Below are 27,621 nucleotides of genomic sequence, written 5' to 3'. Positions count from 1 at the left end.
ATACAACAGCTAGTTTCCTCTTTAAGAGCAGCTATTGGGACTTTCACACATGCACAAAACTCTTAGGTTGACGCTGTGAATACGTCTAATAACGTACCACTGATATTTCAAAATATCATTATATTGTCAGACAGTGTTTTCTGGATGCCATTTAGGATTTTTGCTGCATCTTTTCCACTTCATGCCTTGCCTCCTGAAACCCCCTCTAACACGCTGTCAGGTAAACATGTAGACAAAATTCAAGGGACAGCTTTGGATTTTTTTTTTTTTGTGAAAACAGCTTTACAAAAATATGTGCAAGATAGAAATATCAGAACACTAAGTGCAGGGTTTAATTTTTCTTATCAAAACTTTAGTGCAACTTCACTTCATCCATTTATTATCGACACAGCTGGTTCTATTCAGGATAGGGCTGGAGACAATCCCAGCAGCTGTCCAGCTTTATAAACTTTTATCAAGTCAATACCACAAAACACCAGCAGATGGCAGATGACTTGGATGTCTAATTTGTAAAGTGTGCAGAGATCTGCTAAAATGTCAACCTCAAGGAGAATCACACAACTCCTGTGAGTGTCCAATCACTCAGCTGCTAATCAAACAGTGAAGTTATGTTATAAAGAATCAATCAAAAAACAGTCTGGTTCCCTGTGTACCTGCTGAGACTGGAGCCGGTGCTGCAGCTGCAGCCGTAGTGTGTTAGGCTGGTTGGGGCCCACCCCAGCGGGCCTGAGTCCGGGTCGGGCCTGCATCCTGATCATGGGGTACCCGGGCCTAGGACCCATCTGACCCGACATAGGGTGGAAACCTTGCTCCTGCATAGGTGCACCGGGATAGCCCCTCTGGGCCATGTGGGAGGGTGGGGGACCAAACTGCTGCGTGTACATGGGGGGCTTTTGGTCTAACATCATGGAGGGATCCTGGGGGAACTGATCTGGCTCCAGTGTTTGGCTCTGAAACAGGCAGTGACAGAAAGAGATCAAAAAGTCTTTCAAAATCCTTCCAGGAAACTTCAGGTTGTGTTGATTATGGTGCCCTGTGTGAACAGAAAAGAGCCTCCTTTCTCCTGACTGATTTTGTCTTCTACACCATGTTCCAAATTATAATGCAAATTGGATTTTAGTGTCATAAACATTCAATTTTTTTTCGTTGAATGTTGAAAGCTGGTAGGGTTCCTGAAGGTGTTAAAATGACCTAGGCAAAGTATCTAGAGTTTCTGACTGACCACTTTCTTCCATGGTGCAAAAAGAAGAACCGTGCCTTCCGTAGCAAAATTCTCTTCATGCATGACAATGCTCCATCTAATGCTGCAAAGAATCCTTCTGTGTCATTGGCTGCTATGGGCATAAAAGGAGAGAAACTCATGGTGTGGCCCCCATCCTCCCCTGACCTCAACCCTACTGAGAACCTTTGGAGCATCCTCAAGCTAAAGATCTATGAGGGTGGGAGGCAGTTCACATCAAAACAGCAGCTCTGGGAGGATATTCTGACATCCTGCAAAGAAATTCAAGCAGAAACTCTCCAAAAACTCACAAGTTCAATGGATGCAAGAAATGTGAAGGTGATATCAAAGAAGGGCTCCTATGTTAAAATGGAACTTGGCCTGTTACGATGTTTTTGATTGAAATAGCTTTGATTTCAGAAAATATGAACTCCTAATGCTGTAAAGCCAACAAATGACCATTTTCAGTCATTTACAACCTATAAAATGTTTTGAAACTCTAACTCATAATAAAATTTCAACAAAATTTGAATTATGTTCTAACGGTTGATGCCTTAAAAATTATACTGACTATCCTTCCATCGATTATTTGGGAAAATCAGAGAATATCAATTGCATAATTATTTGGAATGCAGTGTACATGTCAGGCCAAAAAATCTACCCTGCTTTTGTTAGTCAAATATATCACACACTTTGAATTTTTGGAAAGAAAATGTAAACAGAGGATGCTTCTAAATGAACTCTTCCCCTCAATTGAAAAGCTACTAATACAAACAAACATGCTGCGTTAGGCAGAATCACTTTTGGAGCATCATTTTAAAACCTAAAACCTATGGTAAGCTCCTCACAGGAGCTTAAAATGCTAATATTCAACTGTGATAATGTCATCTAGGACAGATGGATCTCACTTGTTCCACCAGAGCGGGGATCCCCAGAGCTCGATCAATCGCCTCAAGGCCGTCAAAGTCTTTTAGTGCAGTGTACAACTGGGACATCAGAGCACCCTCATCTACAGCGCTGTCTTCGCCTGAGCTAAGCCCCGTACTGCACAGCAAATCATCCTGAGGGGCTGTGTGCACCGGTCTGAGGAGAGAGGGAAGATAATAAACATAGTTTCTCAACAAGAACATTTTGTCCAGTATAAGCAAAAACAAACCTACACACCACAAAGGGCATGTTTCTGCACTGTTAATGCTGAGTGATTTACCTATTCTGGTTTACAAAAGCTGTCTGATCGATGGGCATCATGCTGTCCGGCCAGGGTGCCGTCTGGTTAGGAGGAGCTTGTTGTTGGGAGAAATGGTGGCCAGCCATGCCAATTTCCATATCAGGTTGGGCTAAACACAGAAAAGGAGCAAATTAGAACCAGCAAGACTGCAATTACAGCTACAATGAGGAAAAGAAAACTCTATATCTACATTAGAAATATTTATTTTTCTCAAACCTAAAAAACAGGACAAAAAGTCCTGGGTTAAGTCATTACAATATTTGTTCTGCTATTCCTCAGCCAGCCACTAGATGGCAACCTTTAACACTGAATAATATATAGGTGAGATGAGGTCGACTCATTTACGCCTTAACATTTCCCCGGCCCTACAAATATTACAAGAACTGTGGTGGAAAAGTGAAGCTAGAACGCTGAACTATTTAATCAGATTTCTGTTTTCAGCTTCAGAGCCTGATGTGTTCTTAAAGGGATACGGGCTTTATGTGACAGAACAATCTGGCAGCTTCCTTATAATGTGGGGGCACCTCACTCTCACCGTTTGCAATCATTGGGGGCTGAAGCATCTGCCGTGGTCCTGGCTGGCTGTTGGGCCTCAAGGGTGCCCCATTGAGTCCCATCCTGCCCTGCATGGCGCCCTGCTGGCCAGGGCCAGACGGTCCCAGAGGAGGAGCAGAGGGTGAACCTCCCCAGCCCTCCTGCTGCTGCATGCCTGGTCTGGGACCCCCTGGAGCCATCAGTCCTGCAGGAGCAAACAGGGGTATGGTGAAAAGAAGGAAAGTGTGAGAAATGCCCCCAGTTTGTCACATCAGTACCCATAATGCAACAGGAGAATAAAGGGTGAAAACCATCTTTGTTGTGCAGGGGGATGTTGGAGGAATTGTAAGATGTGGGAGTGACAGAGAGAGAAACTTTGTGCCCAAGTGTGTGACTAAATATTTCCTGTCACAGGAAGTGAGTCACCATGCCATGACATGATATGTCACAGGCTCAGAGAGTCACAGAGAGAGTCAAAAAGGTTTTCCACATGAATTTGAGAATCAGAAGCAAGTGTTAAAATCACAAAAGGACAACATTTGTTTTACTGGGTTTGAAAGTGTGAAACTGCTAAAAAGACGCATCATTTTAGGATGTTTTTTTTCCAAAGTTCAGGCTCGGGATTCAGCATTCTCTCACTGCTGCTGTGCTGTAAACAACTGAGATATTAGGCTGATAAATCTGATTTTTATTTTTATTATCTTCTGATAACAAACTTATATATATAGGCTCTTAGACTAAACATCTTTCAATCTCTTACTTTTATTCTTTACAATAGTTTTTAATCACTGAATATCACATTTGTTTTCAACTCTTGATGTGATTTTTTTTTTCCTGTCAAACTTGATTGTATCGCTTGTGTCAATCGTTGATTTTATTAATTTTTTCATTGTTGTTTTAAAAGAAAGCATGTTAAAAACTTAGTTTTCCATTGAACTGAAAATGACAATCAATTATAGCAGTAAGCACTGTGTATAAAATACTATTATCAAATCAGTGAAGGTGAAAAGCCTATGACAGCTGTCACTGGGCGAGAGGTGGGGAACACCCTGGACTGGTCGCCAGTCAATCGCCTCATATAGAGCAGGGGTGTCGAACTCAATCACAGCAGGGGCCGGATTCTGGATTCAGGTCTAACCTAAGGGCCTAACAGGGTCACCTTTTTAACCATAAACTGTCCACCTCATATCACCACCAATAAAATATGAAAAAAACTTTACACTGATATATGAATTTGACATTTAAAAAGTTAAAAAGATAAGTTTAAAGGCTCACAATCTGAGAAAAGTAAATTTGTTAGTTTAAAGAGGTCAAAACATGACATTGAGAAATTATGTTTTTTAAAGGCAAATATATTAGAAAGAAAGACAAAATCATGAGTTTAAAATGTCAAAATATGAAATAAAATTTATAATCATGAAATTAAAAGTCAAAATATGATTAAAATGATAAATTTTGAGTCTAAAAGGTCAAACTATGGGATTATGAAGTCAAAGTTTGAAGTTGAAAATATGAGATAAAATATAAAATAATTGGTTAAAAGGTCAAATATGACTTAAAAATGTAGAATTTTGAATCCTAAAGCCCAAATATTATATGAGAAGTCAAAATTATGAGTTAAAATGCTCAAAGTATGAAATAAAAAGTCAAAATCCTAAGTTTGAGTCCTAATTGTGAGATGCAAAATTGAAAATATGAGATTAAAACACAAATTAATTTATTTTCCCACATTCCTGACTTCTTATGTAAATATTTTAACTCCTTACTTTTTCAGATTTTATGACTTAACAAGGATATCTTAAATCATCAAGGATGTTGAGCCAGTTATAACAGATATATTAGATAATTTTGCAGGCTGGATTTGGCTCCTGGGCCTTAGGTTTGACACCTGTGATATAGAGACAAGGCAACCAGGCATGCTCACATTCACACCTATAGCCCATTAAAAGTCACCAATTAATGAGCAATGTGTTTGGTGGTGGGAGGAAGACGGAGTACCCGGAGAGAACCCATGCATGCACGGGGAGAACATACAAACTCCGCACAGAAAGACCCTGACCGGAGAACCTATTCTCTTGTAAAGTACTTGCACCATCACTGATGGTACATCAGTTGTCCAAATCAACTGCTAGGTTGGCTCAGAACTCCTTATTTTGCCTCAACAGATCTCTGCTTCTTACTCTGTTACTGGTGCTAGCTAAAATGTCGGGAACTTAAGAAAACCTTAAAATTCAACAAAGTACAAGTAAACAAAAGGCTACTAAGGCTATGTTCTCACTGCAGTTCAAAGTGACCTGAATCTGATTTTTTTGCTCACATGTGACTCGTATCTGATTTTTTTCTGACAGTGTGAACAGCGCAAGCCACCCTGAATCTGACATTTTTGAATCAGATTCAGGCCACTTTCGTATGTGGTTCTAAATCAGATGCGTATCTGATCTTTTGGGAGTTGACTGCAGTGTGAACAGGCAACCAAAAAAAAACAGATCTGAGAAAAGATCAGAAGTGAGCATTAGGGCCTGCAGTGTGAACGTAACCTAATGCGCTTTTTGAATGCATGACAGACTTCAGTTTTTCCTGCTGCTTTTATCTATTTAAACTCTTTGTCTAAGTCAGGTGGGCAACTGGCGGCCCGGGGCCACATGCCGTCAATTTCTAATATCAATTTTTTATAAACTTGGTAGAAAACATGAAACATAAAACAGAAACATTCTTCTTTTAACTTGTTTGATGTTTTTTTTTTATGTTAAGTTCTTTCAAAGAAATAAGGACTGAGCAATTGTTTCTGTATGTTTTTACATGCATAACTAGGGGCATTTATAAAAAAAAATGCAGGTAAAATGTATTAAAAAAAACAAGCAACTATCATAATCACTGCATCGAAAAAGCAACAGGAAAATGATTTAATTATTTATCTTATTAAATCAATTTCTATTTACACCTGAGTTTAGAAAGATAAATGCTTTATAATAAATGACAGCAGCATATTTTCCTTTCATTTAATTATTAGCAATCATAAATCAAAATCTCTCAAAATGAATAGGGTAGGTATGTATAGGCCTACACTGCTGTGTGGAGGTATATATGCATTTACTCAGGTATTATTAAAATCTATTGAAAGGTAATAATATGGTAGGTATTTATGCATATGTATTTATGTATATACTATGTTTAGTTATTTTTGTACTCACTCGCATGGGGCAGGTTCAAATATGCATTTGTGCTTCCACCTGTCCCTTCTCAAACATTACTGGAGCTCTTTTTTTGTCCTTTTGTTTGGTATGACAAGTGATATGATTTTCATTGAGCAATGAATTGTTGTATTTCTGTTGACTTTTTATGTTTGAGATGAATAAAGGTCAAATCAAATCAAATCAAAATAATAGTTAAATTGAAAATATCAGACAATTTGTAACAATTCAGCACTGACCAAAGATACCAAAGATGCCTTTTCCTGGTCTAATTCTATGAGGATAATCTGTACAGAATGCTGTGGTTTTTATATTTTATTTTCCCATTATGTCTTCTTAATTATAACTCAGTTATTGATTTTATTGCATGTTATTAAAAACAAACTGTTTGGTTTGGCTACCTGCCATAAAAAAGCTTGGTTGCCTATCTGTATAAACACAGTTCTGGCCTCCATCACTTCAGATGTTTAGCTGATGAGGGTTTGAGGGGAAGTAGATTTTTTTTATGTGACTTTTATGTCATGGAGTAAGTGCTGCACTTTGCCTGTTCTGAACACTTCTGTGTAATTGTTGGAAACAAACAATAGCACATTGTTTAGGACTGTCTTACATCACAATATGTGGTAATTGTGTTCTGTGCCCTCTTAAAATCTCTCTCTATTGTGTCTTGTTTTGTTTTTATAGTGCATTTGCTGTGTTTAAAGTGTGCTTAATGCTTTAGAGGTGCCACCTTCTTCAATTTGGGTTTTGAATTTATTGGCTGGCATAGTAAAAAAAAAGGAAAATATAAAATGTTCTTTATGTTTTTATAACCAAGTATGTCTTTACCATTCAAAAATCACACAAAAAAATGATAAACCACGAGCTAGCCCACCTGTGTTAACCATACCAGCCTGGTTAGCCATCATGCCGTGATTTCCCACCATGCCTTGCTGCTGTTGCTGCTGCATAAGAGTGTACGGGCTGGTGGCTCTTATAGGATACTGTAATGAGGGCTGCTGGGGGGACACATTCATGTCCAGAGAGACGCTCCTCACAGGCAGACCCCTGCCCTGTCCTGGCCGGACACTGCCAAAATCTAGTAGAAGAAATAAAAGGGTTTAGCAAAAATGTCAGATTTGTTCCACAGCAGCTTCTGTACTTTTATTCAGTGGGACTTACTTGTTGGGGCCATCCCGGTCCCCATGGCCCTGTGCTGCTGCTGTGCAGCCATGGCGGGATTGTTCTCGGACATTTGCAGGATGTCATTGATGATGTTCTGTTTGTCCATGGGACTGGGCAACGAAACAGGCCGGGGTTCACAGAAGAGCTGCGGCTGAGCGTTCTGCAGGTCGTTCAGGATGTCATCGAGCTCCGACGACTGGAGACAGCACAGGAAGATGCAAAAACAAGAGACAGATGAGCAACTTAGAAACATGCGCTGCCTAACCTGCACACATTTATTGACGGAAAACCTGCAAAAAACACGAGCATGAGCCTTTTTCTGTGAGACGGTAACAACAGGCTTGGCCTTGTTTACAATACAGCAATAACCTCAGGAAAAAATGAACCAATTTTGCCAAATCTAGGCCATGCTTCACTTTGACTTAGCTTGTCTGACACCCTCCTCTTTACCAACCCACTGGTGTTTTCAAACCTGCAACTGTGTCTGGTCTGCTTTTCAAGTCCACAGTTTTTAAACCCATATTTAAGAATGTCCTTAAATCTTTATGACGGTTTTTATCTCCATTAAGAGAAGGCATGTGGCTACAGAAGACACTATGTGCTAAGGAACTTCAGAATTTTCTTTGGTCCCACAGTTTTAAATGCACCTTAATCCCCCTGCAAACAGCTGCAGTTCTATTGAATAGTGCTTCCCACAGAGATGTACCACTATGTAGCTCTGAGCATTGTTTCATAGAAGCCATTCATCTTTATCATAGAGCATAAAAACATGAATCCCATTTTCCTTACAGTGCTAACACAGCGTGTAGTGGCGTTTTAAAATTATTCTTAAATTATGTGATAGGCGATAACCGTCCCTGAAATAATTGAGTACCCCTTATTTCTCCCTTTGTTCCAAAAATACATGTTATGTTGTCCTGGTATTATTATTAGATAGCGGATACTAATAGCCTTTGCTATAGCTTCATGCTACAGTAGCATTTTTTTCGACAGGGCAGCATAACTCATCAGAACATCATTACAATACAGCCAAGATGCAGCTGGGCTTTGGAGTATGTGCAGTTTTTGGGTAGCTTTTTTTTAACAACTCAGTCTATGGACTGAAGAATCACTAACTATTGAAGAAAACCTTAGAGGTTTTATTTATGTCTGTTTTAGAGCATTACAGTGTTAAAAATAATAATATTATATAATTATCTAACACATTTGACTTTTTAGTCTAGCTGGCAGCTGAGTTTGGATATTAAATGAGCCATCTATTTATCTTATTTTACCATGCACACATGAGGACATTATTAGCCCCCCTTGGAAATTCCATTGATTTAAATGTATTTCTTAGATGTTGTTAAACAAAGCAAAGAATCTTTAACACAGCTTTTCCAAACATCCTAGTTTATTTTGGACACTTTCATTATTTTACTTTGCACACAGAAATGAAAATATTCCACAAAAAACACAAACTACCAGGGTCAACTTTATTAGCCTCCTGGTGCTAATAGACAATAGTCTCTCCTTTTTGCTGGGCAACAGCCTGCAGTCGTTTGTTGATGTTGTTTAGAAAATCTCTCAAGCTCCTCCAGATGTGACGGCCCTCTGGCATGGACCTTCATCTTCGTCTCTCAATGAGATTTAAGTCAGGGCTTTGTGCAGGCCACTCAATAACGCTAGCTTTGGTCTTCTGAAGGTAGTTCTTCACCAGGAGTGACGTATGTTTTGGGTCATTGTCATGTTGGAGGACAAAGTAACGACCCAGACCCAGTCTTGCTGCTGACTGCTTCAGGTTTTCTTTCAAAATCTCCACATATCCTTCTTTCTTCATGGTTCCTTCCACCTTGACAAGGTTTCCAGTTCCAGATGCACCGAAGCATCCCCACTCCCACCACCATGTTCCGCTGTGGGGTTATACGCCTCTCCCTTCTTTCCCCAAACATCACCAGTGTCTCTATGGCCAAAGAGCTCTAGTTTAGTTTCATCTGACCAAAGGACATGCTTCCAGTGTTCATAATCCTTCTTAAGGTTGTCCTCAGAAGACTTCAGTCTGGCTTGAAGGGGTGTCTGCTGAAGAAAGGAGAGTTCAGAAGGGGAGTCCATTCCTGTGCAGGGCTCTAGTGATGTCTTCTTTGAGACTACAATTCTTGACTTGGCTAAGTCCTTCACTGGTGTCTTGGCAGTTGTTCTGGGGTCTTTAGACACATCTCTCCCTAGTTTTCTTTCCAGAGTCTTTGATTGAGTCTTGATTTTACAAGCTTTGCGCATTGCAAAGTTAAGGCACATCACTGACTAACAGTGGTTTTTTGATATGGCTGGACTAAAAGGTCAGTTCTAAAGGGGGCTAATAATTTTGACCCTGGTAGTTTTTGGTTTTAGTGAAATAATTTTGTTTCTGTGTTCAACGTAAAATAATGTAAGCATCCAAAATAAAACTAGGATGTTTGGAAGAGCTGTGTTAAAAAATCTCTAATCTGTTTAACAGCACTTCGAAAATATTTGAGAAAAATGTTCATTAATAATTTTGTCCTCGTGTAAGTCTGGCTTTAGCATGTCTATCTGAGTGAATGTGTATATAATTGTATATTTTCTACTTCTCTGTTTGTGGGCACATAAACATCAAGTTGGTGTTTAAATTTCACTTTCACTCTAGTGTTTCCTCTTTGTAAAATTAAGGCGTTTATTGTGGCCTTTCCTCTGTTCCTGTTTTTCTTGCCGCTTAGAAATCAGAATTTTTACGAGTAAAGTTCATGACAAAATAATCCATCCATTTACTTTTATTTATTGGTTTTGTGTGGGGTTTTGTGGGGGCTGTTAGCATTATTCCTCCCTTTACTGAGCACAGGCTAACACTAACACGAAACTGGGAGTATGGAAAAGAAACCAAAATAGCATCAACGGACATGAATTACAATGAGAGAAAGAGACAAACAAAATTGGATACAAGCCAAGCAATTCACAAAACAACAATTATAGAACAGAGTCCCTTAAGCCAGTGGTTCTCAACCTTTTCAACCCGCTACCCCCAAAATAAAGGTGCCAGACATGGGGACCCCTGCTGTACCCAAAGGTGGCTAAGCAGCCATAAAAATTCAAGAACAGTCATGTGCAGACAAGGCTGTCCATAAGGAGGGATAAAGGAGGAGGTTTCTGGGCCCCGGCCAAACTGGGGGCCCATGGAGGTCAGCAAAACCATGGTCCATTGTGAAGTGAAGCTGTGAAAACCATATTTTATATTTGACCTGAATAATAACCACTCTTATCAAAGAAACAAATGTATTTATTTATTCATTTGTGTAGTGAATAGCCTACTTTAAATGAAAATAACTTTTGTTAAAAACATAATCAAAATGGGTTAAACATTGCTAAAATTGGTTAATAATAGCAAAAATGGTGGAAAAGGTGGTGAAATTAGATTTTTAAAGAGGCCCAAAAAACCCCAAATAAGTTAAAGTGGCAAAAACAGGTACAAAAAGTGTTAAAGGGGGGATTAAAAGTGGCTGAATATTTGCTTTTAAGTGCAAAAAAAAATAGGTGGAATGGGATGAAGAATTGATATAAACCGGCAAACATGGTTCAACTGTGGTAAATGGGCAAAAAGGGGTGTAAAAAGTGGCAATAATAGGTCAACAGAGGCAACCATAGGCAGAAAGGGGCAATAATTGGTTTAGAAATGGCAAAAAGAGGCAGAAAAAAGTGGTGGAAAGGGTTTAAAATGGAAAAAAAAATGGTTTTAAGTGGCAAGAATGTGTTAAAATTGGAAAAATTGGTGTTAAAAAGTAATGAAATGGGGTTAACATTTGGTAAAATTGGTGTCAAGTAGCAACAGCATAATTTAAAAAATATTCTTAGTTTTTAAAGGCATCTGGTGAGCCCCTCTCGGTGTCTCTCAACCCCTAATGGGGTCCCAACCCCAAGGTTGAGAACCTGCCCTATGCAACTCTGTAAGTTTCAACAAGTCTATAACAGCTTAGAGTACTATTTATTTAAATAAAAATAAGAGTGAATCGAGGGTTTATTTACTGAATTAGCACATGTGGCTCTTTTTTATTATACCAAAAGGTAATGGCATTCACAGTGTTTTGTAGTGTGAATCCAGAGTTTTACTGCCTTGTATGAAAAGTGCTGCACAGTACAATTCAACACAAGTAAGACCCAACTTAACCAGGATTGGAGCATCATTAACTCCATAAATGCCTTTTTCGTGTTAAATTTGATTAAACTGACTGAAATAAAGGTCAAAATGGAATAACAACAAACACAGGTGACTGTAGAACTTCCCACTGAAGGTAAATAAGTTGCACTTGCTAGAAGCGGCCACTAGAGTGCAGCACACGTGGAAACACTGGCGGCTCCTGATCGTGACACACTGTACTGTACAGCAGGGAAAACAGACACAGTGTTGTACCTCTGTGTTCTACACAGTGACATGTATTACTTCTGTGTGAAAATGCTCGTAAACATCACCGAGGTGTTATAGAATGTTTCTTTAAAATGCTGAAGACATCCTGCTCCTCCACTTTGAGATATTCTGTTCTAAAAACACGTCCGACACAGCAGCAGTCGGCCAGCCTCACACTGCTGATCGCTCTGAGCATACAGGATATGTAGGAGAGCTAGAGAGAGTGAGGGGAGGGGGCGGGGGGTGGTGGTGGGAGAGAGAAAAGCCCTAATGAGGTCAGGAATGATGTAATGCTCCTGTACGCTCTCAGTTTGCTCTTTTCCTCCTCCTCCTCTCTCATTCTCTCTCTCCTCCCACTTTCTATTCTCTCGTCTTCTCTGGTTGCTTTTACCCTTAATGGGTCCTATTTCTATCAATCCACGTTACTCTCTTCCCTCGACGCGTGTCAGCGCATGTAACGCAATCCACGTTCTTCCTCTCTGGATTACAGGATGGTGTGCCTGGTTCATCTGAAACTCTAAGGATTCACAAAGACTAAATTACTGCTTTCAAAACTGCACTCCATTAGGGGATCATTTTTAGGGAATTTGTTGTATAGTGTTAATAACAGTTGAGCTGCTTAGAAAGTGCAGTACGAGATCCAGCTTGTGTAAGGGCAAACATGCATATTTAAAAGTCCTGTATGTTTTCGCCTCCAGCGCTCTCTCTTTGTTTATCTCCACACCCAACAAACAAATATGGAAATCCACACAGTTAGAAATTAACAACAGCTACATTTATTCTGTGTTTGGTACAGTAAACTCCTGATATCGCCTGCAATTCAGAGGAAATCTTGCTCATTTCAGAGAAGTGGATTATTAAAAAAAAGCTCAGTGTTAAGGGCTGGTCTTCTGGCTCCCAAAAATCTCTTCATTTGGTACCATTTTGGCTTTTTTATGTCTATAAAACAGCAAAAATGGAAAAAAGGAAACCAGCTCTCAAATGGGAGCTGGCTCCTGCTGTTCATGTAATTGGCTGGCTCTTGGAACCAGCTCATTAGCTTATCCTTATGGCTAATTGTCTTGAATTGAGCCCTCATTTAAATCTTACTAGTACCCCAAAGGGTTTATGATTTGTGAAATAGTAGTTTAGCTTGGAAAACCATGGCACAGGCTTGTCCAAAAGGTCAGCTAGGTGTGTTGGTGCCTCATCAGAAGTGTGTCAACCTTGCTCCTGTACAACTTTTGCCTCTTGATGGCCATTGTCCATGAAGAGGCCCCATCTCTCCAAAAACCCTCACAGCTGACCCCTCCACAATGCATGTGGTCTCCCCTGGCATTGTCGCCGACCAGTTCTCAACAAAACCAGATCGCTCAAAGGAAATGCTGCTTAAGAGACAGTACGGGTTTACTCTCTCGCATTAAGGGGGGCAAAGAGGCATGGCACGTTTTCTTACAATTAACCTAACTGATGACAACTCACAACTGCTGTTGTCAAAAGGATGAAAACAAGGGATAAGTCATTTCACCCTGAAATCAGACTCCACAAAAATAAATTAATGCTTTACAAACAATGAGAATACACCGTTTTAGTTTAGTTGTTGGACTTTCTGCCTAATTTGACAGGACAGCTGAACAGAGAGAGGGGGAAGACATGCACCAAACCAGGACCAGGATTCAAACCTGTGACCAGTGTGTTAAGACCTGCAGCCAACTGAGCCAGACCGTTACCTAAGAACTAAAAACTTGAGTGTTTTTATACTTTAAGTCTAAAAACCAAGTTGGGGGTTTTACTCTCTGTAAAGTAGGGCTGTCATCTTGATATGGAAACAATCATAAAAGTCTACATTTTATTGCAATAAGCAGTATTATCTCTCAGCACATGTATATTTTACCTTACTGGATGGGAGCCTGGGTGTGTAATGATCATGCTTTCCTCATCTTTAGATACAGTCAGTCGTCGTCATGCTAGCTATGTGCTACCCTCAGTTTAACCGGTGCCTATTAAGCTTTAAAAAAAAAAAAAACATATTTTTGTATTTAAAGGTAAAAACTGCAGAATTTTCACAATGAAATGTCTACATTAATTATAAAATGACTAATTCTGTTGTATACACTTTTAGTTGAGGACACCACCTCAAATTGGGGCTTTTCCTTGATGACTTTTGGCTGCGCCGAGCCAAGCCAAGCTGTGCTGATTTGCTTTTCCATCACCAGTTTGGCCGAGCCGAGCTGCGCTCAAACGGTCCTGCTCATGAGCAGGGCCAGCGCGAGCCAGCCTCACCTCCAAGCGCGCCACACTGACGTCAAAGCAGTTTGCAGAGCACCAGGCGGATTTACCCCTTCTGCTACTGACATTCCCCCTTTGATAAATTTTCAGCCCATGGGGAGACGGGGAGATACGTTTCATCCCTGCCTCTACTCCAGCTGTCTATAAACTCTGTACAATGGCGGTCTAATGTCAGTATTCACTGTACAACTTAAACATTTATGACACAAGACCAAAACTCGAGACTTACGAGCTCATACTACTGTCGGATTGAAGCGGATGGCCTCTCACACTGAGTGAAATCAGGGAGGACCAAGACCAGCAATGAAATGCTGGAGATGTTTGGACCATTTAGTCCATGACAGATTCAGTCTTTAATTTATTAACTGGTGCTAGTAAAGCACACCGTTCTCGCTGCCCAATCCAAAAATATGATTGTGTTCATTTTCTGATATCTAGAGACCCATAGATCAATTATCCGAAGATGGTTCCTTAACTTCTATGCAGGAAAATTCTCTCCTTTTGATGATAAGTTTGAATTATTGTTTGATCAAGGAAAAAGAAAGAGAGAGAGAGAAAGAGAGAGCAACGTGCAGCGCTGCCTGTCTACAGTTTGATTTCTGCTTTAAAAGTCAATCAGATCAGACGGTGTAGAGAGATCGAGGAGGGCACAAAACGTCGCGTCATCAGCTCTAGACATGCTCCCAAATGGGTAGCTCGGTTGTGGCGGGAAAGCAAATCCCCTGCTGTGCTGGGCTGCCGTGCCGAGTTAAACCAAGTAGAGCCGAGCCGCACCATGTTACTGAAAAGCCCCAAATGTTATTGCACATTGCTTCTTTCATATGCAGCTCTAGAGGAAAGTTAACTGCTTGTACAAAATCAACTTGAACTTGCTTGGGACATCCTTGAGCTTTGAAGCAGCCTTAAATAACCTGAAACATCAAAAGACTGTTTCACATATCCATAACATCAGATATTTCATATACATCATGACAACAGTCCGTACTTCCTGTTTGGGAAGGGCAGAACTTGTGGGGTGACTCGTAAATTGTTCTCTCACATTCATTACAGGCCAGTCAAAGCAACATGAAGTAGTAAGCTTGCACTGTTCCTGGGAGCGAACTACACAAGGCAGGCTTGACAGGCAGCAGTTAATGGCGTTAACTATCAGGGGAACAAATTTGAAGACAGGCAAAAGCATCTTTTTCACCAAGAAAGCTTTCAGTTTAATTCTTTACCCTTCTTTTAAAAAAGAAGTTGTCCAGTTGTGATGCAACTGCCACTATAGCCGCATCCCTGCTGATCTCTTCACCAGCCGCCATTGTTTACAGGCTTGTAGAAAAACTTAAACACATGTATAGCTATCGGCAGATTCTTCCATTGATTTTCTGACCAGGCACAAATGTTTCAGACAGAGCCTTTGCAGGATGGATCTGCCTAATGACAGACAAAATCTGACCAATCCATGGGCTTAGTAAGGTTAAGCCTAATAGCCAACAAAAGTGAACTTAAACTTAACGCGGTACATGTTGTATGAATTCAGATTGTTTCAAAGTACAAATATTTACCACTTTCTGACTTCTTTACATGTCATGACTAAGCATTGTCTAAAAATTGTAGATTCAATCTTTAAATTTTGACTTCACAAATAAATTAGCAAGATGCCATAAACTGTAGGCATGTGTGTGTATATGAGAAGGTAACTGCAGTATTTGAGCCGGCTGAGACAGAGGGACTAATTCTTCAAAGAAAAGGAATTACATTGAATGTGATAAATTGATAGATTTTTTGTAAAAGCTTTACTCATCCAGGTCACTCAGGGTTTATGGCTATTTTGAAAAATATCTGCCACACTTCTGGTGAAATAAAAACTGATTGCAGAGATGAACTGAGGTTTCACAGGGAAATGCAATGATTATTTTATGCTACCACAGTGAAGTGTCTGATATTCCCGGTGAACTTGACCGACAACCCAAAATCAATAAAGTTGGGGCAATGTGTAAAGTGTAAATAAGAACAGAATGCAAAGATTAAAAAATCTCATAAATCCATATATTATTCACAATAGATCAGAAGCAATACATTAGATGCTAAAAAAAATAAGACGTTACCATTTCATGAGAAATCATCGCTCATTTTGATGGCATTCATGAATTTTCTTCATCTGACCACAGAACAGTTTTCCAATTTTAAACAAGCTTTGAGCTTGGCAGACAGTAGCACATCTTGATGGTGTTAACAAATGAATCATGCCTGTTTTTAAAACAGCGTCACCCGGTGGGCCTGAAGATCAGGAGCATCCAATATTGACCTTCAACAATATTCCTCCTGCACAGAAATTTCCCCAGATTCTCGAAATCTTTTGATGATATTATGCACCATAGATAGTAGGATGAATGATTTGAGAAAATAATCTAATTGCAATGTTTTTACCCAATATTGCGATTGCGATTCAATACATGATAATTTCCTCATCTCATGTATTTTCCAACAAAAACAAACAATAATTCATTCTAAACTATAACCAACAATATTAGATTAAACTAGGACTTAACAATTTAAAAAAATCTAACTGTGATGATTTTGACTCATTTTGCAAATTAGATAGGAAATGTTGAATTAAACTGAATGATAATTTATATAATTCTCATACGTAACAAGAAAAACATAAAAAAATGAAGAAAATACGATTTCTTTTGTACACTATTCTTAAAATATGCCACTAGAATGATTGCATGATATGTAATGCATAACGTCTCTGCTGCAAAAAAAAAAAAAAAAAAAGTTTTAAACTGGTATTTTGACGCAAATTACAGGTGAAACAAATATTGCATCCACTGCGATTTGAATATTGCAGCAAATTATATTGCAATTTATTCTAATTTGCGATTAATTGCCCAGGAATTAATTTTATATTAAGGAACAATTGGTGAACCACTGCCTGCTCTAAAATGTTCCTTTTTAACCCAATTATGTTACTGACTTATTGCAAATGAACCTTATAAGATGCAAAATTCTCCTCCAGCTGTTTTTCGTTAGTACAGCTTACTTTTCAGGCCTTCTGTTGCTCCATCCCTACATTTTTAGATGTCTTGCTTCCATTGAATTCAGAATGAGTTAATATTTTCATGAAATTTTAAAATGCCAGGTTAATGTTCTATTATGAGTAAAATGTGTGTTTATGAGACTTTAATATAATTGCATTCTGTTTTTATTTACATTTTGCACAACGTCCCAATTTTTTGGAACTGAGGTTGTAAAATGCATACGTCTTGCTCCAGTGTGAAGACTTTTTGCCAATTCAGGCGACAGTGTTTTCATGAAAGTGTTTGTATTGACCTCAGGGAGTCACACAGATATAAAACACACAGATAATCCTTCCTCCCATAGGGCAATGCGACTAAACGACCATACCTATACTTCCTTTAGCCATCAGCAAAGCCACTGTAACTGTGCTCTGCTCTGATTTCTCATTTAGCGCGGCTCCAGCCATCAATAATTCAGCCCTCAAACAATCATGAGGAGGAGGGAGGCGGAGGGAGGGGGGGATACAGTGAGAACACAGTGGGTGAGGTTAGTACAGAGGAAGGGATGAGTGGACTTTTTAACTAGTACAGTCAGCTTTCACACATGGCTGAGCAGCCAGGAAGAAAAAACCACCACCACACACACATGTAATGGCTCTAATGAAGTCATGGCTTTAGTACATGTCTAATAAATGCCCTTGTTCTGGCTTGGAAACCATAGTCACTGAAATGTGTAATCACCATCGCTGTTAAACGCTCCGAGTGCTTTAATCACCGCCTCTCTGTGAAGCCCACATTTTCATTTTGCAGTGTGCTGCTCTCTTAAAATAAAACCTTCTTGGATCGGGGACATACATACAAAGTCTCTCTGTTTCTTTCTCCTATTGTTTCTCGTACGTTCCTCGTTCTACCAACACACCACTCCCTCTCCCCCTCTATCTCCATGGTAGCAGAGAGGACATGCAGGAGCATATGGCTCATCATTTTCACTCTGCCTGCTGAGGCTGGGCTCTCCTGGGGGTATCTACACCTCTCTCATCTCTCCCTTCTTTGTTCAGTTCAACAGCAGCTCTTATTATACACCCAATCACCTTTTCTCCCTCTTCTTTATATGTACCCGAATGGCCGAGCACATGATGTACGTTATACGTAGGAAGCGTGCACGGTTAGCTGACATTATGTACCCATGCACATCTGTCTGCATGCTCAGAAATGTGCAACAAAAAGTGGAAGTAAGCAACGCCCTGAGCACAGATTACAGCAGAACATGTGACTTTGGTTTATGTTGGTGACATTTAAATAAGTGTGGTCGAGCAGGTTAATAATGCAATTAATTAATTAATTGCAGGCTTTGAGAGTGAATAATTGCAATAATGTGAGAAGCACTGATTTATAGGCTGATTTTCTGCATTATGATGTATCAGGTCAATTATTTTATATGATCAGACTGTTCCCTTGATTTCTAACAGTTTTACTCATGTCTTGCGTGTGTGCTCAGAGGATTATAAGGTGAAAAATCATTTTAAACTGCACTTATGTCTGTGGTCTCTTATGTTTTTTAAACCATTTAGGACTAGGGGGGCACCCTGAAGGTTCTAGTCTCACCAAATATTGTTTTTCATTTCCTGCATTAGAGATCTACCAAGCTAAAAACTCTGCCAATTAAGAGTTTTACCAGCAACACTCCCCTCTTCTAACTTCCTGTTTCACTTTCGCCCTCTTCTCTCTTTCAGTGCCAGGCCTGACCTGAGCTCGGTGCCAAACCTGAGGACTCGGGCCAAATGCAACCAGGATCAAATGGCTGGAGAACCACAGGGGCTCCTTCCAAATGTCACAGTTGTTTGAAGCTGGGCGGACGGCTTCACTCAGCTTGTGCTGCCAACACATCGGCAGGGAATGGTCTACAAGTGTTAATATATGTGATTAAAAACCATATTTAATGCCTTATAAGGCAGAACTGTAAGAGTGCATAGTGACTGGATGTACTCTTCAACTGCGGCCACAGCTTTTTTGTGTTTAGCCGCAGCAACCTGTGTGGACATGGGACATCTGCTACCTAACCCAGATTATCGCTCAGACAAAGGGAGGAGGCAAGCGGAGCAGAGCAGGGTGGAAAATAATCATGATTTTGTGTGTGAGACGTTAGAAAATATATACGTATTTTGATTTTCATCTTTCCAGTCATTGCAATGCAGGGATATAAAAAGCACCATAAAAGGAATAAAGACTGACCTGTTCAGCCCGGTCGTATCCCGCGTCTTGTTTCTCCGCCTTGACATGTTGGTGTTTGCCTCCTTCGACCTTCACCTCCCCAGGCTCCAGTTTAGGCACCTTGTCCTTCAGTACAGTGTCATCTTTATCCAGCAGGTAGCGTAGCAGGGCATTGTCTTTCTTCTTAGGGCTCAGCGGCTCCTGCTTTGGAGTAATTTCTGCCCCAGCAACCGCCCCGCTGGCCCCCGGGGTTTGGTCTTGGCCCAGCTCTTTGCCTGTGGCCTCTGCTGTGAGTTTGGCCAGGTCTACAGGAGACGTGCTGTTCTGCAGTAGCTGGTGGAGGATCTTGTGTTTCTCTTTAAGGGATGTGGCGTGCGTGTTCCCCCCGGCATGGCTGCCCCGGACCCCTGTCCCTACCTGATCCTTGCTGTCCCCTCCTGCACTGGGGGACAGGGGCGTCTCCAGCGGCTCGGGCTTGGTGGTGAGCAGTTGCAGCAGCTTAGTGTTGCCCTTGTTGTCATGGGGACGGTTGTGAGCATCCAGACCATCAGCGGGTCCTTCTCTCTCCTCCTTGGGCTCAGTTAGGTTTCTCTCTGTCTGGCCCGGTGTCGGCCCCTGACCTCCCTCTGAGTGAGGTCCAAATGAGTCTCCTGAACCACCAACAGTGCCACCACTGCCTCCAAGTTTTGACATCAGATGAGAGTTGACCCCCGACCCCTGTGTGACCCCAGCTGGGGAGCCTATCTTTCTGTCTGGAGACCCCAGAGTGTGTGCGTGGGGGGGCCCGTGTCCCACGCCGTGACACTCGCTGAGAGCTTGCAGAGCTGACAGAGAGTTGCTAGTGTAGCTGTTAGCATGAGCGCTAGTCGTGCTGCTACTACCTGCACTCCCAGGTCCTCCTCCACACATCCCCACTGGGGAGGGGGAGTGCAGGCCTCCTGCTACACGAGGGCTGCCGGCCCCCCCAGGACTCCCTCGGTGCCTGGGTGACAGCATAGAGTTCTGTTGAGGTGGGTGGGGCCCACCGGCAGGGCTGGGGCTTGCGCGGGACGGACTGTTCATCCTCCAGTTAGGGCCCTGCTGTGGAGGCTGCATGCCGCCGGTGTGGTTGTGTGGTGGGGGGCAGCCGAACCGGTAGCCCTGCATATGGCCCCCCATGGCTGCCGGCTCTCTGGGGCCAGCTGGGCCTGGAGGGGAGAAAGGCGTGCTGTTGCTGCTAATGGTGGTGTCCTGGCCCTGAGGCCCCGAGCCTGGCAGAGAGCCGGGGGTGGGAGGAGTCATGGAGGGGGTGGAGGGGTTCATCGGTTTGGGGGCCATCCCTGTGGCCTGACTGCCAGGACCCATGTCCTGACCCATCCCACAAACCGTCTGCTCCCTGGAGGATTTGACACACAAATTGATAAAGTTATCAGTTTTCAGTAGCAAAGAAAGCTCTGTAGAAGTTTAAAAACGAGAACATTTTCCAGTGTAGATTCTTTTTTCCCTAAAAAGAAGTGCAAACATGAAACTTCCCATCCAAACCCATCCATACAGAACGCATGAAGTCGACATGCTGCGCTGCAGGGCATCAACAGGCTAAAACATGTAACCACGTTCACGCAGCAGATCTGTGTCTGTCTTCCTGACACAGGTGGAGGTAGAGAGACATACCTCTGGAGAATGTGCAGGGACATGTAGAGCTGGGGCTCGTTGGTGGCGGGAGAGCGCACCAGTTTGCTCTTCGTGTGGGCCGACACAATGGTCCCATCAGAGAGGGAGAATCGGTAGATGGGGCTGAATGCCTGTCCGTGGCGGAGCACTAAAGACACATATACATAAGTTTTATCAGATGCAGACTGTAAATATTTGATCAGTGTTTTGTCATAGAAATGGAAAACTCATGATCAGCTGTAGAGAGGCCAGAGATTATATCACCATTTTATACATATACAAGCGTCTGCAAGTATCTAAAAGACCCAAAAAACAGTCTTGCTCCATGGATAAAACACTTTATTCTGTGCAGTACTTTGCATTACCTTCCTGCTGATGTCTCTTAGCAAAAGACATCTCTCCGTCATTCTGCAGGTGGAACCTCTGGATGCAGCGCCTCACCAGATCCTCCCAGCCCGGCTTCATGGACGCCCGCAGTAGACTGGTATCCAAGGACGTTATCTTACCTAAACACAGAGGAGAGGATTAAAGAGGTCTTAGTCAGACATAGGGAGGCTTTCTGAACACATACACAAACCGACACCAGCTGAGCTGCCGGGGATTCGGTGTCTCTGTCTAATATAAATATGTAGAGCAGCTTGTTGACGAGAAGATGCTCTTTACTTTGCCACTCTGCTGCGAGACAGCTATGTGGTTTGATATCTGTAGAAGTAGTACCAAGGATTTTCTCTATTTACATTTTAATTACAACCTGTCAAAAGCTCTAGCTAAAATTTTTAATGTGCAAGTGAGGCGCTGAGATGTTTTCAAGCGCCAGAGCTCAACCGAAGCGCCCATGCTACATCTGTGCAACCACAAACACTTAGACTAACAGTTGTCCCTCACTGGGTTGTGATTTAAATGGAGGCAGTGATGCATTTAACAGGCCGACAAGCAGACTGCTGCTTGAATGACAGCCAGAGGGACTGACTAAAGACTTGTCACAAACATTTTTAACAGTAGCCTTTTACAGCGTAACACCATAATCATCTCAAAGGCAGCAGACAATCACAGAGGCATTACTCCTGCAGAAAAATAAGGGACCACCTCAAAAATATGCTTTTAAAGTTTGTGTTTGAATAAATTGTTTTTTCAAGATGTTTTCTTAGAGGTATTTTTCATGCCTCTGCACCAGTGGTAGCAGAGGTCTGTACCATTATTGTGAATAAAATATCTCAAGAATGCTTTGAAGAATCTTCAAATTGTGCACTAACATCCACTTTGACTTCAGGGTGAACTAATTATAACCTCCAGGCAGGAGTTTCAGTGCGTGCATGACGTTATGAAACTAAAACAAAAAAGTAGTGTTTGCTACAATGCCACAAAACTAGATCCTATCAGAGCAATTTCCACAGTCGCTTTGAATGATACTGTGATCATGATCAGTGAACACCATTACTGTTGATTTTACAAGATATGTATCTGTGCCTGAATTTCAGGTGACTAAAAAAATGTTTTTTTTGCCTTCAGAGGAAGCTGTTGCATCAATTACTCAGTTTCACTCTAGTAAGGGTCATAAACTAGACCAACACTTCAGAGGTTAAAAATGACTACAATGTTAAAAAAAAAATAAAATCTTTAGACTTAGCTGCCAAAATGAACACTAATTAAACTATATACACTCATAAGGACTAAGTCATTACAGTAAAGGTTAAAGAGCTGTGCACTCAACTAAATTACAATTACTCATACTTTTGTTGGCTCTTTGTCAAAATTGCACAACTGTTGTTTAAGTGGTTCTTAATGTCGGGGTCGAGACCCCCTTAGAGGTAGTGAGACACTGACAGGGGGTCACCAGATGCCTTAAAAAAAACTAAGAATGTTTTTAAATGATTTAAAATTGTATATTTGATCAATTTTATGGAAATATATGCAGAAAACTGGTTCAATGTCAAACAAAACAGTCACTTGATGAGATTTATTCTGCTATTGAAGTAATGTTCCAAAAATCTGTAAAAATAAGTCCCCACACAGGCCTGCTAACAGATTTGACTAGGGCAGGGCATTTAGTAATAATTAAGATAAAATCTCAATATGGCCTGCTGCAATTTTCAAAATGCAGAATGTGCAATATTTAACCTGAAATCTGTGTCAAAATAGCAGTTTTAAAACTTTTTTTGCAGCAGACATGTTATGCATAGCATATCATGCATTCATTCAAATAGCATTTTTTTTTTAGAATAGTCTATAAAAAAATCCTATCTTAATTTTTGTACTTTTTTCTCATTATATATAAGAAAGGCAAAAACCCTTCAATGCAACAATTCATATCCAATTTGCAATACGAGTAAAAATCATCAGAATTAGATATTTTTAAAGAACTGTTCGAACCTTGCTTAGGAATAAAATAGAGTAAAGGAATAATCACATATCAAATCACAATATTGGAGTATAAAAAAAAAAAAAAAAAGCAAATATTTTCTAAAATCGTTCAGCCCTAGATTCGACAGAACCCCTGACAAACCAAAGACTGGGCCCTTCATTTCTTTGGGTAGAAAAAAGCCACTTTTTAACCACTTTTCCCACCCAATTTTGCCACGTCATCAATTTTAAGCAACTTAGACCAATTTTGCCTGTTTTTAAACACTTAAGCCTGTTTTCATCACTTTTCCCACCAATTTTTGACACTTTGAACCCATTTTTGACACTTTTCTGCCTGTTTCTGCAGCTTCAAAACAAACTCTTTCCTCTTCCCACTTGTTGTTGACCCATAATTGACATGATTTACCCTTATTCACCACTTTTTACACACATGTTAACCACATTCACAAGTTGTTATGCCCCTTTTAGCCAGTTTAAACCATGTCTGTCACTTTCTGCCTTTTTTCTGCCTTGGCTAACCAATTTTTGCCAGTTTCGCACTTTTAAATCACATTTCACCACTTTTTCCACCCATTTTTGCCCCTTATAATCAATGTCTGCCACTTTTTAATCTAATTTCACCACTCTTTCTACCAAATTCTGCCACTTTAAGCCAATATTTCCACTGTTAACCACTTTGTTTGTTTATTTTTGCTATTTTTATCTAAATTTAACCAGTTTTAACCCATTTTTTTCCGTTTAAGACAAAGGATTTACATTTTTCAGATGGATATATTCTATGGCACATAATAAAAAACATTTTGTTGCTTTGACAAAAGTCGTTATTAGTCAGGAAGAATACAGATATCACAGCGAAACTGTTCCTCGCGGAGCATGAAGACTCACTGAACTATGCTCATGTCGTCACTCATGATGTACAAACTGAACTGTTTTAATCACTGTTCAGAAGAAATATGTGCATTTAGCACATTCAGGCTAAACATTGCAGGTAAACGCTGTGCTGTAAAAGTTTGGAGGGCACGCTTTGTTTAATAAAAATGACAAAACGAACATAACAGCACGTGGCACAGTAGTTATTTTATTTTGATGATCTTGTTTTACGACCCTGGGAAGCCAATATCATAATTAAACTAAAACGTTTGAAAAGTTTTAACCTAAGAAGAATTTACAGTCAGTATCGGGTGATTATTTTTCTTGCTATTTGAAGAAAAACTGAGACCACACCAAATTTTCCAAAAAATCAGCCTCTCTACAAAATGAAGCCTTTCTTTTCTGCTGTCTGTTGAATTTCGGCACAACACAATGTCTTTGGTTAAAATGTGAGTATTCTGCCGTTTGAAATGGTTAGGAACTGGTTTTTCGTTGCTTTTTCCAGCATGTTATTGATTTTTTTTTACCTGTTGTCATTGTCAGCATTTAGAATGAACAGATTTTATTTGGGAGCTGGGAAAATAAAACATGCATAGAAAGCATAAACCTGTCAATAGAAGAATTCAGGGGAAAAAAATTCTACCTCGTTTCCTCTAGTGCTGTCAGATTTAACCAGTATGTTTTTAGAATAAAAACAGCAAAATCAAACTCTTACTCTCAAAGAAACCACAGCATATTGTTTACCCAGAATCTTGAAGAGATGTAGGCTGATTCTCACACCTATAGAAGTCTGAGTTGGGAACTACTATAAACTACGATACGCCCTGGAGTGACTATGAGTGTCTGTGCTTCACACAAGTGTTAAAGGCACATGAAAGAGCCGGACACAGACGTGCTCTGCTGTTGGTTCTTTCCTACCAGCGTGCAGATAAAGGTGGACAGTGGGTAAAATTAATATGTTCAATCTTGAGGGGCTTCACTGAGGGTATAATAATGTTTCAATACCTCAACCTGGTGTGATGTGATTTATGAGCTGGTGACAAAGGATGAGGAGGAGATGAGTATGAGCCTGAAGAGATGCAGAGGTACTATACAATTTCTTTGCAATGTGTGGGAAAGATATTCATAAAGCTGTTTGGAGGAATTTGTCTACATTCAGGATAAAATAATATCATTTAATAAGTGTCGCTGCTTCTAAGTTGGTGGACAAAACTCAAAAGTTGGTTGTGGAACTGTTTTTGAGCAGGTTGTAATTGTGCCTGGAAAAAAATTGTGGCAAAGAGTGCATGATGTACGGAAGCCCTAGTATGCCCATGCAATCTTCTTTGGTTTCCTGGCAAACATGTAAACTTCGGTTGTTTTTAAAGAGACTAAACCTCATGAAGACAAAGCTGTATTATCCAAGACAATATTTTAATTTCTTAACTTTACAAAGCAGCTGAATTTGCTAACCTCCATGGCTGTCATCAGGCAAACCCATCATGCAAAGCTCCAATCTATAAACCAAAAAATGGTTCAGACCAAACAGCGTAATTTCAGGAGAACAAGATTGTAGCTGCAGGCAAGGTTTAGTTTAGTGAAGGTGATAGCAATGTCTGCTACTAGTGCAGCAATTCACTGAATATAGTTCAAGTTAAGTGGCAGCTCTACCAGAGCTGGACAACACTTCTGTATAAAATAAAGAGCAAAAAACAACAGAGAGCAGTGATGCACGATAAGTATTTTTTTAAACCGATAACTGATAAGAACCAATATTTTTTTTTAACTGTTGATTTAAAAAAATAAGTTTCTCTAATATATTTATGCACATCAGGAGGTAAGCAGGTGTTAACATGTAGAGAGCAAAGACTTTTATGACTAATTCTAACCCACATCACTCATGTTTGCATCAAAAAACAGAACTATTCTGACTTTATAACTGTTATTTTTTTAAACATTTGTGAAGCAAAGTACAAAAAACAACTGACATACATTTTCCCTTGAAATAAATTTAAGTAACTTGATGAGTGGTCAAATCTGACATTTCAATCACCTAACAAGAATTCAGCTGACTTATGCCAAATCAGACATAAAACCAAATGATAACAGGCTGTCATGATTAACAAAAGGAGATGTTTGGGGTCTGGTTGTTGTTATTTTTGCTGCATCATATCAGAAATAGGTTAAAAATGTTAAGTTCACCATGGTGTGTGGCTAAGCTTCTGCCCCTAATGTTGATCAGACTGAATGAAAGCACGCCAAACAGAGCAGGCAAGGATACGTCCATGAAAGTAGTGGTGGATCAGGAGACTGTCAGACTGATTTTGTTATTATTAGTTTTGCCTTTTGGCTCTGGCAAACTTTCTGCAGTTTCCAAAGCCTGCTGAATCAGCACTCTGTCTGGTATTAGCCTTTGGCTTGGTCCTAACGCCTGCAGCCAACGGCAAGTGCCGCTTCGTTTTAACGTTGTTAAAGGATGATGACTTTTAAGTGACTTATAAGATCCGTTGTGTTAAAACTCTAGGACTTTTTCCACTCTTCGGGATCCTTGCGGGGCAAATTTGACAAACACTGTCGTCTTATCCTCCCTGTAAAAACTGAATAACTCCACCAGTACCGCCGCGTTATTAGCCTCTCAGCACTGAGGCTGCTTCCTCTTCTTCTCTAGTGCTGATCCGCAGGTCATGCACTGCGGCGCCACCTACTGTTTCTGACTCGTAAGAAAGAATACAAACTCCTTTATTATAAGTGGAGTTATCAGTTAATATTTTATCACTGGGATAATAAGAATATGCATAATATATGCAATACTGGTCAATAATTTATCTGTACCGATAATTATCGTGCATTACTACTCCAGGTATTATGAATTGCACCAGAAAGGGATCAGGTTGATGGATTGCCTGGAAAATTTCTGACATTTAGAATATGCTAGTCCAACATGGACGTTTGAGAATAAGCAAAGGCTCTACCTATTGAATAATGGCTTGAAAAAATAGTAAATCTTTTTCATTTGAAGAGAATTCAGTAAATCTGGCTATGAAACTGAGACACAATACAAACTGGCAGCCCTCCTTTAGTTCATTCAAGATGTGACTGATCAACAACATAAGGTGAAGCCTTGGGGAGGAATTTTCTGAACTCTTTTGTTTTTACCGTTTTCAAATGTCAACTATTCCACTCTTTTCATTAATTTTAAAATGAGGTCAAGTGTAAAATATTGAATGTTTTAATGCTCTTTCCTCAATAAAAATAGTGGGAGATGACTTTTACAGCTGTTCTTTACTGTGTCAGTACGTAGCTGCAGTACCTTGCAGGTCCTGGCGTGTGGTGAAGCTCTCATGTGTGGGCAGCATGGGTCTTTCCTTCATGGGCACCCTGCGAGCCACGCAGATTAGGCACGACTGAAAATCTAAAAGAGAGAGTAGGAGAGAGGAAGAGAGAAGAAGAGACGAAGGAGAGGATGTAACAAAGAGGACAGGAGGGATGAAGGGGGAGGGGAAGGAAAGGGCGTGAATGATGGAGAAAGAGGGAGGGAAAGAAAATGAAAT

General features: G+C 40.4%; 1 protein-coding gene across 4 annotated transcripts in view; it reads right to left on the bottom strand.

Annotated features, from left to right (window-relative positions):
- ncoa2 (nuclear receptor coactivator 2) overlaps nucleotides 1–27,621 on the bottom strand; it is a 112,817-nt gene that overhangs the window by 13,383 nt on the left and 71,813 nt on the right. For all 4 annotated transcript variants that reach the window (XM_041813884.1, XM_041813887.1, XM_041813885.1 and 1 more), the window contains 10 exons: nucleotides 27,381–27,482; nucleotides 21,226–21,366; nucleotides 20,861–21,008; nucleotides 19,232–20,585; nucleotides 7,334–7,532; nucleotides 7,047–7,250; nucleotides 2,983–3,186; nucleotides 2,427–2,556; nucleotides 2,128–2,302; nucleotides 654–950 (listed from right to left, as the gene is read on the bottom strand). In XM_041813884.1, the coding sequence (XP_041669818.1) occupies nucleotides 654–950; nucleotides 2,128–2,302; nucleotides 2,427–2,556; nucleotides 2,983–3,186; nucleotides 7,047–7,250; nucleotides 7,334–7,532; nucleotides 19,232–20,585; nucleotides 20,861–21,008; nucleotides 21,226–21,366; nucleotides 27,381–27,482 (2,954 nt within the window). The remainder of the gene's footprint in view (nucleotides 1–653; nucleotides 951–2,127; nucleotides 2,303–2,426; nucleotides 2,557–2,982; nucleotides 3,187–7,046; nucleotides 7,251–7,333; nucleotides 7,533–19,231; nucleotides 20,586–20,860; nucleotides 21,009–21,225; nucleotides 21,367–27,380; nucleotides 27,483–27,621) is intronic.

The sequence above is a fragment of the Cheilinus undulatus genome, linkage group 19 (genome assembly GCF_018320785.1).
Source record: "Cheilinus undulatus linkage group 19, ASM1832078v1, whole genome shotgun sequence".
Taxonomy (NCBI): Eukaryota; Metazoa; Chordata; class Actinopteri; order Labriformes; family Labridae; genus Cheilinus; species Cheilinus undulatus.
Note: the sequence above shows the minus strand (reverse complement) of the source record. Positions and strands in the feature narration are given on the sequence as shown.